The 15,361-nt window shown below is 36.0% G+C and overlaps 1 protein-coding gene across 1 annotated transcript; it reads right to left on the bottom strand.

The window, feature by feature from the left end:
* Positions 1–276: 276 nt before the first annotated feature.
* Positions 277–14,764, bottom strand: LOC122533290 (DNA N6-methyl adenine demethylase-like). The gene is made up of 2 exons (XM_043662874.1): positions 13,871–14,764; positions 277–572 (listed from the first exon to the last, which is right to left on the bottom strand). The coding sequence occupies exons 1-2, from the start codon at positions 14,658–14,660 to the stop codon at positions 277–279; spliced, it is 1,086 nt and encodes a 361-aa protein (XP_043518809.1). The 5' UTR covers positions 14,661–14,764.
* Positions 14,765–15,361: the final 597 nt, after the last annotated feature.

Genomic DNA, 15,361 nt, shown 5'->3' with positions numbered 1-15,361 from the left:
CATGTATTGGCCTCGTAAGCGGAGGTCGAGAAATAATGATTGAAATTTTAGGATGTTGGAGGATTCGCTTGAAAAAAAATTTGAAAGATGTTTCATCGATCGAGTGAAAGTAAAACTCTGTAAAGTTAACGGAAGAAGGAGACTGAAGAATATTCCAAGATTTCAATTCACGCGTGATATTAATCCGTCTAAAAAAAAAAAAAAGAAAAAGAAGAAAAACTATCTCATTTCTCAAAGAAGTCTGTTTTCACGGAATTACGTTCAACTGGACATATTTCATCCACCGTGTAATACGAATACGAAACTCTCTCGCGTTACGAAATTCTTTCTTATTTGCAAAACGTCGTGAACAATCTCTGTTCTGTGTAATACGTTGCATACATTTGCCACGTAGCGAAATATATATATATATATATATATATATATATATATATATCGAGAGAGAGAAAAGGAACACTCACGTGTGTGTAGTCTTGCTCGCCATCCCAGGGGATCACTGACTAATCCCTGAAGACCTGGCCAATAGACAGCAGGATGCCGTGGCTCCGTTCTTTGTTGAAATTGCCCGATACCTGCATTCAAAGCAAACACGCTGTGAACATACGCGTATACGTAGTAGCTACGTATGTAGCATCTTCTCTCCTCGAGTTTACTCGTTCGTATCTCTCGCGCTTTACTTTTCTCTGTCCTCGTCTGTTTTTCTTTTTGTCTTTTCGCCTCGGAAAGATTTTCAAATTGTCTTAAAAATACGAAGGCGATGTTACGAATTTCTGTTTGGTACTTCTGGTTTCCAAATGAAATCGATCAAAGTTACAAATTATAAAATTACAAGTTCTCCCATCCGTTTCCCGAATCCATTAACTCTTGAGCCCTCGCTTTTAACCTCTTGCCACGCACGTCGAGAATTTTTTGCCCCAGAATTGCAACATTTTCTCAGTTCTAAGCTAATTTTGAAATAGATTTTTAAAAAATTATTACTCTTTCTACATTAAGTCAATTAGGATTTACATTAACAATTTTATGTTTAGAATTAAATAATTTAGCATTTCTTCATTTATTTATTCATGCTTTATTTAAATCAATAATATTTATATGTGTAGGAAGATTTATTCATTATATAAATGGAATTCAAAATTTTCGTTTTTATAAAGGAATATTTTATGTTTGTCCAATAAAAAAAAATAATTATAATATTTTCTTTAATAATAAGTATATTTAAGTAAAACAAAATAGGCAGAGCAAATAATAAATTTATCACTTGTCAATAATTTCTATCCAGTGATATCACGCCGACGAGTTCAAAAAGGAAGCGACGATTTATTGTATACGGCTTTGGTCACTCGTTATGGTCCGCAATCGGTTACTAGCGCAAGTGGTTAACCTCTTGTGCTGGAATGACGTGCCACGCACGTCGAGAATTTTTTGTCCCAAAATTGTAATTTCTTTCTCAGTTCTAAGTATATTGAAGTAGAACAAAATTGGCAGAGCAAATAATAGATTTATTACTTGTCAATAATTTCTATCCAGTGATATCATGCTAACGAGTTCAAAAAGAAAGCGACGATTTGTTGTATACGGCTTTGGTCACTCGTTATGGTCCGCTATCAGTTGCCAGCGCAAGTGGTTAATCCGTGCTCTCTCGAACGTTTGTCGTGGTAATAATAACAACAATAATAATAATAATAATAAAAATCTTCGATTCTTCGTTTTTTAATGCTTTAATTAAATTGACGAGAAATAAGAAGCGAGTTGCCGAACATGTATGATGATAGAATTTTAATAACGATCACTTTGCAACAAGAACAGCAACAACGTCGATAACGATATCGTTTAGGATATCGCGGTGTGATTTATGTGGCCGAATGGCGTGACAATGTGACAGCAAGAAATTCCAACAGGAAAGTGATGTTATTTGTATCCCCTTCGCAGTTCCCTATATCTTTCAAAGAGATCGTGCCAACGTGCCGGAGAACCGCAACGCGACGCGTGTGGCCACGAACAATCCAATCACAAGAGAGGTTTCCGCTCTCGCAAAAACTGTCTAACCCTTTCAAACCTATCCTCAGTATTATACTTACTTTGCATTTGGTCTCGACGAAAAAAATTGTCTATGAAAAATTACATTGAAATACTACGTATATTTAATCATGATAAATTATTAATAATTTATAATTTGTTATAAATTTATTATAAATATTATTTATATAATATAATATATTATTATTTATATTTATAATTAAAAATTTAATTGTAATATTTGTAATTATTAGCACTTGTAAATAATCTCTCAAATTTAGTTTATTTTCATCCACTAACCTTCAAGCCTAGAAACGAGCGCATTTTGCTCAAAAGTTTGCTCAGACGTAGAATTCGAAATTTATGAGATGAATGAGTCTTTGAACGTTCGAAGTCTCGATTTCAATAATTGGTAATTCTGTGACACGTTGATCTTTTAAAAATCAAAAAATCGAATAACTGGAAGAGTAACATCAACGAGCGTAATCACGCTTTCACGAATTACTCCAAAAGTACTCTTTCTCCTTCATTCTCGACCTCCTCCTTCCCCCCCCCCCCCCCACTCGCTTTGTGTTAGGTTTATAAATTTCCAGTTGGTAATATTGTTGCATTGGCCAGTCGTTAATCGTCTGGTTTCTGTAATTCGAAGAAAAATCATACGGTTCTCTCTTCCCATATTTTTCTTCTTCTTCTTCACGAAACTTCTTTAGTCGCCCACCAATAAAACGTTATTTCCGTTTTTAGTGTTCTACCGAGCGCGGTTCTCGCACGAAAGAAACCATCGTATCGGCAACGCAACGAAACGCGCGAGATACGATCGTTGCTCCTTTTGTCCGTGTTACGTTCCGATCAAATAAAATTTATTGAATCGTAAAAACCAGGGCGAGGTGCTGCCTGCTCATCAACAAAAATATTCAACATTCAATGTCGTAACCCCCTTTTGAATCGGTAGCTTCGGCCATTTTAATTGAACCTCCGACGGAGATTTTTACGATTTATGGATGCTCTTTGAGTTTGAGTTTTTTCCCCCTTTTCTCTAAGAGAAAATCGATGAGCTCGGAGGATGTTGAAATCACTCGGGAGAAGGTGATCGAAGTTACAGTGTTGGCCAAGAGAAAGTTCAGAAGGCAGAAGTGACAGAAAAAGAATATATCAGAATTCTACAAAGTGAAGTTACGTCTGACAAATAGAGAAATATTATAATTGAGCACATCAGTTTACTGTGGTGTTACTTGTTTCGATGTTGTTCTACTGACTGAAAATCGCTCTTGTTTGACGTTGTTTCAAACAATAATGAATTGATTATTATCTCGTTATTAACGAAGATTTTTACGGAACGTGTTCTTTGAGTTTCTTTTTTTTTTTTTAGATGTTGAAATTATCAACAGAAAGTTTGAAAGGCAAACGACAGAAAAGGATATATCTGACAAGAGAAATAATAGAATATGATTTTTATATAACAAGTGTTATTTTAAAATTGTACTTGTTCGACACTGTTCTAACAATGATGAACAGTATAACAGGCTATTATTAATATAAAAAAGAGTTTTAACTACCAAAATCCTCCGACATTCGTGTATTCAAACTACTCGCTGAGATTTCAATTATCTGAATTCTCGAATAGAGCCGGCCAAACGTTTTCCGCTTTGTCCGATGAATATTCAACTTTCCAAATCCCCGTCTGGGCTCGCTGATATTTCAAGAATAAAAATTTTCAAATATCCAACATTTTCTATAACTGTCATCGACATGAATATTCAATAGCATTTGTGCCGAAAGACAGAGAGGGGAACACAAATTGCTAACATGTATGCATATATACAACATACAATCTCAATTACAAACGCATCGGCCACTGATGACTGCCTTGGCGACAGAAATAAAAGAGACACGATATCCTGATATATTGGAAATGAAAATTTCAAGGTGGTTCAAGACTAGAAAATGTAGATAAATATAGGAAAATTTTGTTTAAGACTAAAAAATATAGTTGAATATAGCAAAATTTCAAGGTTGTTCATGACTAAAAAATATAGGAAAATTTTAAGGTTGTTTAAGGCTAAAAAAATGTAGGTAAATATAGGAAAATTTCAAGGTTGTTCATGACTAAAAAATATAGGAAAATTTTAAAGTTGTTTAAGACTAAAAAGTGTAGATAAATGTAGGAAAATTTCAAGGTTGTTTAAGACTAAAAAGTGTAAATAAATATAGGAAAATTTCAAGGTTGTTCATGACTAAAAAGTATAGTTGAATATAGAAAAATTTCAAGGCTATTCATGACTAGAAAATATAGGAAAATTTCAAGGCTATTCATGACTAGAAAATATAGGAAAATTTCAAGGTTGTTTAAGATTAAAAAGTGTAGATAAACATAGGAAAATTTCAAGATTGTTTGAAACTAAAAAGTGTAGATAAATATAGGAAAATTTTGTTTGAGAGTAAAAAATATAGTTGAATATAGGAAAATTTCAAAGTTGTTCGTGACTAAAAAATATAGGAAAATTTCAGGGTTGTTTAAGACTAAAAAATACAGATAAATATAGGAAAATTTCAAAGTTGTTTAAGACTGAAAAGTATAGATAAATGTAGGAAAATTTCAAGATTGTTTAAGACTAAAAAATATAGATAAATATAGGAAAATTTCAAGTTTGTTTAAGAGCAACAAACAAATATGAAGTTGAATAGAGGAAATTGTATCAAAAATTTTCATCAAAGCTTTTAATGTCCAACATTATCTAACGAAAATTGCTCGATACAGTTCTTCGTAACGATTCACATCGTTATCACTGCGTTATTACAATGGCAAATACCGTTGTTGAACGTTCGTTGAGATATGCAAAAGAATGGAAAATGTCGCGAGTACGCTTTTCATCGAGCACGCTGTATAAACATGTATATACCCGTCCCCCTCCTCTCCCCCCCTCCAAGTAAAATGGGCGAGCAATGCATGTCGCGCAATACGGAATGCGCAGGTTCGATACGCGTCCGTGTGTTTCATTCAGCCACCTCTCGACTTCCGGCGTGGCTGCATCTGCTTTCGCGATAATTCACCAGCCGTTCTGTTTCACGCGACAACCGGAACAACCCTTTAATTTTACGTTCTCATATTCGGCCATCGAATTAGATGTCACTCTAAAATCTTCTCGATAGAAAATCCTCCTCGTCGTAACTTTCATTTCACAAGAATATTGTCGATACTGTTTCCTTCACCTTTGTGTAATTTTTTTTCTTCTAACAACTCACTACTTTTACTCCTGTTGCATTAAAGAATTAGAACTAACATTCTTCTCTTCTCCGTTTATCTTTCACGAGTAAAGGAAGATTCAGCTGTGAAACGTTGAAACGTCGAGGAAAGATGGAACGAAGCAAGAAATTTTTGTTTTCGTCCCTGAAACCTGCTCCGTCTTCATGAATAATCCAAAGATGAGATTCCCCGATAGGTTTGAATGGCGTAAATGGTGGTGCTCGATGGCTCTTAAAATTCGACCTTGCTCGTGGCATCGTGAGCCTAATTCATGAACTCATGAACCCTGGTCACGTGCCCCTCTCGTTCATAAAATGTGTTTAGTATTTCTATGCCGCTCTTGATGGCCATGCTTTTAAATTTATGGTATTATACTTGGTGTGTATAATGCGTGTGTGTGTGTGTGTGCGCGTGTCGCGATATCATTAATAATGGACGTACCGAGCACGATGAACCCTTCAGTGTTGCGAAACACCCTCGATTCTCACGTTCTACGATACAACATCGTTAAAATGGCGAAATAAGAGCAACAGGCCTGAAGGCCTGCTTGCTTGCTTGCTTGCCTGGATTTGATGTTGAGAATTTTATCGTCCATCCGTTTTCATAATAAGTTGACATCGGAGGAAATATTGTTGTAATTGTTAACTCCTTGCATTACGATTTTCTTCACTGTCTTCGGTAAACGTTTGTTGTAACATGTTACATTATACATATTTTGCATTTATTAATTTTCTTTATTAATCTTAATTCTTCAAAGAATCGACTTTTTTCTAATCGTCCTTATTAATCTTAGTACTTTGAAGAATTAAAACTGAAATTCATGTTCAATTTGCCCTTTTCCTTTCTTTTCTTCAAATTGAAAATGAAAATTTCACAACTTGTGCTAAGAATGTGACTCGATATTTGTTTAATTAACCTCTTGTGCGCCATGCACGTCGAGAAATTTTTGTCCCAAAATTTGCAATATTTTCTCAGTTTTAAGTATATTTAAGTATAAATCAGGCAAATCAAATAGCAAGTTTATTACTTCTCAGTAATTTTTATCCAGTAACATCGTACCGACGAGTTCGAAAGAGAAAGAAAGCGGCGAAATATTGTATACGATTTCGGTCACTCGTTATGGTCCGCAATCAGTTGCCGTTAACCTCTTGCGCTTGAATGACGTGCCACGCACGTCGAGAATTGTTTGTCCCAAAATTTGCAATACTTTCTCAGTTTTAAGTATATTTAAGTATAACCCAGGCAAAGCAAATAGTAAATTTATTACTTCTGAGTAATTTTTATCCAGTGACATCGTACCGACGAGTTCGAAAGAGAAAGAAAGCGACGAAATATTGTATACGATTTCGGTCACTCGTTATGGTCCGCAATCAGTTGCCGTTAACCTCTTGTGCTTGAATGACGCGTCACGCACGTCGAGAATTGTTTGTCCCAAAATTTGCAATACTTTCTCAGTTTTAAGTATATTTAAGTATAACCTAAGCAAAGCAAATAGTAAGTTTATTCTCCAGTAATTTCTATCCAGTGACGTTGTACCGACGAGTTCAAAAAGAAAGCGACGAATTATTGTATACGGTTCGGTCACTCGTTATGGTCCGCAATCAGTTGCAAGTGGTTAAAAGAGTTCAATAAGAGGAAAATTCGATTGTTAAATAAAATGTTTTTAATTTTAAATAAATCTTTGAATGTTTTAAATAATTTTTTAAATAAAATGAAGGAACGAAGGGATTTGATTCGAAAACTCTTCAACTATATTCCGGCCGATGAGAAAAGTAGATGGAAGTTTCCTTTAATGCTCATTTCAATTAGTATCGCCAAGTCATCGGTAATTATAATAATTTGGTTCAAGATATGTAACATTCTAACATTCATCAGTTGAGAATTGAAAATCTTTCTCTCTCTCTCTCTTTCTCTCTCTCTGAGGATTGAAAGCGTGGCTCTCCGAGCTTGGCGAAAGGTCTAGGATTCAGATCGCAAACTCGCCTAACCGAATCGGATGAACGCGTGTACTCGCGCGAACCGAAGTTAGCGTATTTCGGGTTAACCACCTGACGACGGTGGCCAACTTGGCTACGGATTTTGATCCTCCTGAATGGGTCAATTGTATTATTGTTTCCTTCGAGCAGAAAACACTATAAGATGAGTAGAATTTTATCTTCTACCCAGTGTAAAGTTAATAGCTTTTGAACATGTCATAAAAACGAGTCATAATCCCCAAGTAAATTTTGATTATACAGGGTTGAAAAATTCATTCATTGCTTTATATTCAGTGTAATATTGTTGGTAAATGTAGGAGACAATCTTCCTATTTTGTTATTTTAAATGTCGGCTATTATTGTCCAAGATTATTTTACCATAACTGTAATTTTAAACGTTGGTTATCAATGAAAAACGGGACGACGGAAATAAAAGGTAATAAAGAGGCACGAAAGATGTTAAACAATAGCGGAACTATAACTGACGGTTTTTTTAAAACTATAGCCGGTTCCATTATGGCGAATTATGAGAACGATTCCGGGAGATATTTTGAACGTCCGCCACGGGCGAAAGTAGCACAGCAGCCGGATATAAATCGCGAAAGATTCTTTCAGGACCCAACGGTAGCTTTTACGGGTGCCACGCCGTGGATTTCTTCTTTTATTGGAAGGAAAACAATTTTATAGTGTCTACAGTGTTGCTCAACCGCGTTACGTGTCCGAGGTCGTTTTTACAGACAAACTCTATCTCTTCGCGCCACGATATACTCACGAACTTCAATTCTACAGCATACTTTTTAATCGTGGGAGTATTCATATTAGATATTAATCAGAAAATATTCATAATTGACGTCTTTGTTTTTAGTATAATGTTAAAAATTTAACCTTCTTTTCTAAAATATTTCTTGCTTTAATTAATGAGAATATTCATATTAGATATTAATTAGAAAATATTCATAACTAATAATAATTTTTTTTTAGTTAATATTAATTAACCTTAAAATACCTTTCTTTTTAGTTAATACTTAATATTACAAATTTAACCTTCTTTTCTAAAATATTTCTTGCTTTACTTAATGAGAATATTCATATTAACAAATATTAATCAGAAAATATTCATAATTGACATCTTTCTTTTTAGTGTAATGTTAAAAATTTAATCTTCTTTTCTAAAATATTTCTTGCTTTACCTAATGAGAATATTCACATTAACAAATATTAATCAGGAAATATTCATAATAAACATTTTTCTTTTTAGTGTAATATATTAACAAATATTAATCAGAAAATATTCATAATTTATCTTTTATATTCATCTTTCTTTTTAGTATAATATTCAATATTATCTTTTATATTCATCTTTTTAGTGTAATATATTAACAAATATTAATCAGAAAATATTCATAATTAACATCTTTCTTTTTAGTGTAATATTAAAAATTTAATCTTCTTTTCTAAAGTATTTCCTGCTTTACTTAAACTTATAATTTTCTATCGCGCTTCAACTTCATATTCTTTTTCTGGGTTTGTTAGTTATTTGAGTGATTAACATCGCATAATGTAATGTTTTTTTATTTTAATCAAACATCAAGACAGGAGTTTAAAATTGCATCTTGCAGATTGGATTGAATCGAAATCGATGCGAAGCACGATGTGTTAGAGGAATTGGAGGAACCTTTCACGAGAAAGTGTCTCGTGCCTTGAGGAGAAGGTTTGAAGGGAGAAATCCGAGAAACGTGTGCTTAATGTCTTGAAATCGGGTGTTTCGAATTCCAAGCACTTGCATCGACTTCGTACAGCTAATTTCACGCGTTCTTAGAGCACCGTGTTACGACGATTTTCGTAACTCGTAAAACTGAAATTGAATTCGCTTTGCTGTCATTTGTGCAGCATTATGAAATTTAACTGCGAAATTCAAGCTCGTCGGGGCTCGGAACAACGTGAAAATTTCCGTGGATGATAGTGTGGCTGGAGGATACTCGAGGAGATTAGCGATCAGAAATTAGTATCCTTCAGATCGGTAAGCCAGTTTGATCGTACTTTGGGTATTAATTATTGTAGCTGGAGATTCACCTTGACAAAGCTACCGAAATTATTCGGTACAGCTTTGCTGAATACTTAACCCTTTGCACTCGACTGTCCCTTCTGAGGAGACATCGTACTTAAATCTAGCCAACTTTCTCCTTTTATAAAGTTTCAAACTTCTTATAAACTTTTTTATATTTATAATTTGTTGATAATTGTCATATGATACAATTACAATTACAATTTGTTGATAATTATAATAGACGTACATGCATTTGGTGGTATAATAGTAGAACGTAATGTCTGAACAGAGTGAAAGCTTAGAATGAAAGCTATAATAACGACAACAAGAGGAACAAAAATATTCCAGAAGGAGACATTATTTCCTGAGTCAATTCACGTAAATTAGGCTTCATATTATGTTTCTTGCGAATTTTTAAAAAATACCGGAACAACATGAAAATATTACTTTTCCGGGGATTAAAACCGTGTGTCATTAACTCTTGTTAAAGTTAAAATTAAATCTATATTGTTCAATTAAGCTAATAATATAAAATTAAATCTATATTATTAAATTAAACTAATAATATGAAATTAAATCTATATTATTAAATTAAACCAATAATACAAAATTAAATCTGTATTATAATGTTCTATAGCAAACCCGAAATGCACGCTGTAATTTAAACATCACACGTTAGAGAGATACAATCAACAAAATTTCGTGTCAAACGTCATTCGAATGATTATCTCCAACGCTATGTCATTTTATTTGACTTCGTAGATAAATTGTTGGTGGATGATGCCAAAAAGTTTGTCGAGGTTTGCAAATGATTAATTTTCTAGCAATCAACGACGATCGTTATCACATTATTACTTATTTATTAATCTATTTTTTATTATACGCGCGTTATATTTCCGAAATCGAAAATCGAGAAAAATTGGAAAAATGAGAAGAAAGTCAAACAATCGATCGATTGAACGTCTGGGTTAGTTAAATGTTAACTTTTCGTACCGAGCAACTCGGAATTTTTCGACGAGAATTTACAATGGCGTTCGTCGGCCATCGAGCGGCAACGATTCGCAATTGCTCGTGGAATTATTCGAAAATTCACTTTCGTTTCGTCGGCGAGGCGACACGGGCAGCGCCCTCGTAAATAATTGGCGCTTTAATCATTTTAAATGCACGGGATAATCCGGGATCAAGTTCAAGATAGAGCCCCGGGACAGATACAGATTATTGCTCGTGCACAGGACCGAGCGCGTATTTGCGCAAGACACGTTTAATTTTCAACTAAAACAATTTAACGAAACAATTCGTTCTTAACGCGAATCTTTCTATATTTACGTCGGAGGGTGTGTAACGAAAATTCTCATTAACCACGCGGATTCACGCGAACGCGCACGATCGAATAATTGCGAAATCACGGCACAATTTTAAATTGAAAAGTTGGAGAAATTCTGCACAACTTTAATACCAATAATTTATTTTATTATAACAATTTGTCATCCATCGCCACGATTTTTGTACTTTATTGATGAAACGCGTTTAATCCTTAGTTTTCTATTAAAGCAATTGGCCATCAGTGATATTGATCTTGCGAATATGATTAGAATTTAATCATTGTGAAATCAATTTCTTGCATCAAGTTGCTTATACGAATTTCTGTTGATTTTTACTGGATCTTTTATTTTAATTCTCACGGGCAAAAGATTTCCCGTGAGACGATAAAAATCTGTTAGTGTTGAAGTGAAAATAGAGAGATTTCAGAAAAACCGAGAAGAGAAGGGTCGGGAATTCAAGTTGTCGTTGGTGACACCGCTCGTGTTAAATTTTCGATTTAAATTGCTCTTCATTCAATGCCTCTTACTCTTTTTTCGTTTTCTTTAATTGTGAATTTTTACATCACAGTGCGAAGCTAGAAAATCGTTTCTTCTCTCAAATTAATGTTAGAATACGGTCTTTCTATCTTTCGTCATAAAATAATATTGATTCTTTCACGCTCGTTTCGCGAATATTATATTCTTAAATGAATCACTTAAAAATCAGTGAACTAAATCCAAAAATTATTCGATTATCATACTGAAAGGACATAGAGATCTTTGGAAATGATTTTTCAACACTTTTCACTTCACGCTTTAAAAAAAAAAAAAAAAAAAAAGAATCGAAAACGGAATAGGATGACGGATTTTTAATAATAATAGAAATCGCAAACGTCGATCGAGGTTCAAGCCGAAATGGAACATCGTATAAATCTCTAATATTACAGGCGTTACGGGGATCATTTTTATTCTTCGATTGTCGACACGATCGATCATACGCGCCGGTCAAATTATAAATCTGACGCTGCCCCGGCGTTTTTGATTTTATTGAAATTAATTCGCACGATATTAATATCCGCGTTGTACAAAGTCGGAATAAAAATCGCGTATCGCACATTCTTCCCGCAATATTCTTTCGAACATTGTTATTCCAGGTTGAACTTTTATGTGTCGTCGAGTATAATTTGTCGTGTAAATTATGGTTTGTTTTTTCAGACAAATTCATATATATTTTTTTGACATTTCTACCTCCTAATTTCTAATATCACGTGCGCTATCAATCAATTAATTTTTTCAACTTCGAGATAATAATTTCTATAAATTTTATGAGAAACAATTTTATTTCCCCCCTTCGGTATTTTCAATTTATATTCTTACATCCCCATTTTGAAAGTTTCGTCAATCGATTCTACATTGTACAATATCTACAATATCTAATTCAAAAAAATATTCGTTTAAATCTTTAGAACATTTCCGTAGTCTTCCTTTTATCCTCAACTCTTGCCAATCAATCCCAGGCATTTTAAATTTCTCAGCTTAAAATTCTTCCCAGAATAACGCTGTCTCTGCACTATAGCCACATTATACTGCAAAATTCAAAATCTCCTCTCTCATTTATTATTCCCACAATTGATCAATGATCAGTCCCCGAAACCTCGACTTGCAGAAAGTTCTGTCAACAAGAAGAAAGTTTGTCGTAGCGAAAGTCTAATTCAAAAAATATTCTTTCGAATCTTTGGAATATTTCCATACAGTCTTGATTTTATCCTCAACTCTTACCAATCAATCCCAGACATTCTAACCGAAAAGTCTCCCCTGAAAGCAACGCTGTCCCGAATCCATTAACTCTCGGGCCCTCGCTTTTAACCTCTTAACGTCGAGAACTTTTTGTTCTAAAATTGCCATATTTTTTCAGTTCTAAGTAAAACAAAATAAACAGAGCAAATAATAAATTTATTACTTGTTAATAATTTCTATCCAGTGATATTATGCCGACGAGCTCGAAAAGAAAACGACGATTTATTATACACGGTTTTGGTCACTCGTTATGGTCCGCAATCAGTTGTCAGCGCGTAGTGGTCAACCTCTTGCGCTGAAACGACGTGCCACGTACGTCGAGAATTTTTTAGTATATTTAAATATAACTCAAAGACAAAATAAGTAATAAATTTATTACTTCTTAGTAATTTGTATCTATAGTGATATACCGACGAGTTCAAAAGGAAAAGAAAGCGACGAATTGTATACGGTTCGGTCACTCGTTGTGGTCCGCAATCAATTGTTAGCGCAAGCAATATTTTATAAATTGCAATATTTTCAAAGTATATTTAAGTATAACCCAGGCAAAACAAATAATAAATTTGTTAAATTACTTCTTAATAATTTTTCTGTCCAGTGATATAATACCGACGAATTGAAAAAGGAAGCGACGATTTATTGTATACGGTTTTCGGTCACTCGTTACGGTCCGCAATCAGTTGTCAGCGCGTAGTGGTCAACCTCTTGCGCTGGAACGACGTGCCACGTACGTCGAGAATTTTTTTAGTATATTTAAATATAACTCAAAGACAAAATAAGTAATAAATTTATTACTTCTTTGTAATTTTTATCTATAGTGATATACGGACGAGTTCAAAAGAAAAAGAAAGCGACGAATTGTATACGGTTCGGTCACTCGTTGTGGTCCGCAATCAATTGTTAGCGCAAGCAATATTTTATAAATTGCAATATTTTCAAAGTATATTTAAGTATAACCCAGGCAAAACAAATAATAAATTTGTTAAATTACTTCTTAATAATTTTTCTGCCCAGTGATATAATACCGACGAATTGAAAAAGGAAGCGACGATTTATTGTATACGGTTTTCGGTCACTCGTTATGGTCCGCAATCAGTTGTCAGCGGAAGTGGCTAACCTCTTGCGACGACGTCCCACGCACGTCGAGAATTTTTCGCCCCAAAATGTGCAACATTTTCTCAACTTTAAGTATATTTAAGTATATAATCCAGGCATAAGTATATTTAAACGTAACCCGGGCAAAACAAACGACAGCTTTATTACTCCTTAATAATTTCTATTTCCGACGAGCTCAAAAAGAAAAAGAAAATCGACGAATTATTATTGTACGCGGTTCGGTCGCTCGTTACGGTCCGCGCGTGTTAAAGTCGCCGGAACCACAACTTGCCAAATGGTTCTGTCAACGAAGAGAAGAAAGTTCGGCGAAAAGTGGGCCGAAAAGGAAATTGACGAAACAGACAAACAGACGATTATCGAGACTGCTACTCACCGGACGATGCAGTGAATCCCGCGTGCATCCCGTACCTTGGCGCGGTCATGTGCTGGGGGTGCGGCGTCGGCTGGAGCGCGGCGTGTGCAGCGGACACGGGCGCCTGAGGATGCGTAGCCGCCGGCCGCGATAGTATCGTGTCGATGCCATGCGGATTGCTACCGACGGAGGTGATGGAAGTCGCGGGGCTGTGCTTTCCGCTTCCGGTAGGCGAGGTCTGCCCCTGAGTGATGGTGGACAACGGCACGCTGATTCTCGGCAGTTGTATCCCGGCTGCTTGTTGCTGCCCCTGATGATGCACCTGCTGCTGCTGTTGCTGCTGCTGCTGCTGCTGCTGTTGCTGCTGCTGATGTTGTTGCTGCTGCTGCTGATGGTGCTGCTGCTGATGATGTTGCTGCTGGTGATGACTTCGCTCGGCCATCGAGTGCAACGCTGCCAGCGGTTGGCTAGCCAGCATGCTTCCGCCAGCGGCGCTTAGATTCAGAAATTGGAGAACGTGAGGCGCGGCCGCCGCATGAAAATCGTGGAGCCAGGGCGGCCGCGGCGGCGGTGGCGAGTGGCTGGACGCCGGAGGCGGCGAACACGAGCCCAGAGATGAACCCGCCGACGAACTTCTGTCGCCCTCCAAGTGGCTGTTCCGCCTGTGAGCGTCGCTCAACGACGACATGTTCGTCTCGGCTGGCTGCGCCTCGGGGCTCGAACGAGACTGCAAGTTCGTGCAGGGCTCCGTGTCCGTGCAGCTCTTTCCACTTGCGTTGTTGTTGTTATTGTTGGTCAGAGAACACACCATCTCGCACCACGCATAGTTCGGCAATGAGCGGAAAATTTCGGCCGGGATTGGAAGCCGGGGCTCGAAGGATGCGGCTCCTCCGAAGGGTACGACGAACGGGTCGGACACTTTGCGATGCTGCACGGCCACTAATACTGCCACACGCTGGGCATAATCACTCGCGATACTTGGTGGTGGATCGGTTTCTCTTCTACCGGTCACTTTGCTCAGTTTCCATAATTGGCGGTCTTTTTTTTTCGGAATTATTTACTCAGAACTTGGTTTCTTTTTGGAAGCAGATCGGTTCGAGACGTTTTATTGTCTAACCGATGGTGGTGATTTTCTAGAGCTCCGCGTGAATTCGGTGAATAAATTTGCTCTTTCCAAGATGCTTTATCGCGTGCAATATTCCAAAATAATTTTCAAATATTGCACGTGTCTCTTTTTTCAAATTTCTTCTTTCACAGAGAAATCTAATACGAGTTTTCCAGCACTCTGTCCTTTGATGGAAATTATTTCCTTTTTCTAGAATAGACTCCTATTCACCACTATTGCGTTTTTCAGTATAAATTTCCCTTTTCCCAGGATTCTAAATTTCTCACTACTGTCTTCCCCGATGAAGAAACTATTTTTTTTTTTTTCTAAGATCCAAAATAATAATCTCTTCTCCACTGTGTTCTCCAATGAAGATTTATTGCTTTCCCAAAGCTCAATATTTTTTC

Source organism: Frieseomelitta varia, unplaced genomic scaffold (genome assembly GCF_011392965.1).
Source record: "Frieseomelitta varia isolate USP_RPSP 00005682 unplaced genomic scaffold, Fvar_1.2 scaffold_515, whole genome shotgun sequence".
Classification (NCBI taxonomy): domain Eukaryota; kingdom Metazoa; phylum Arthropoda; class Insecta; order Hymenoptera; family Apidae; genus Frieseomelitta; species Frieseomelitta varia.
The sequence above is the reverse complement of the archived record's forward strand: the minus strand, read 5'-3'. Positions and strand labels throughout refer to the sequence as shown.

Coding starts and splice junctions, on each gene's coding strand:
- LOC122533290 (XM_043662874.1), bottom strand. CDS start 14,660: ATGGTGTGTTCTCTGACCAACAATAACAACAACAACGCAAGTGGAAAG. Junction 573..13,870: donor GGGATTCACTGCATCGTCCG/GTGAGTAGCAGT, acceptor CTTTGAATGCAG/GTATCGGGCAATTTCAACAA.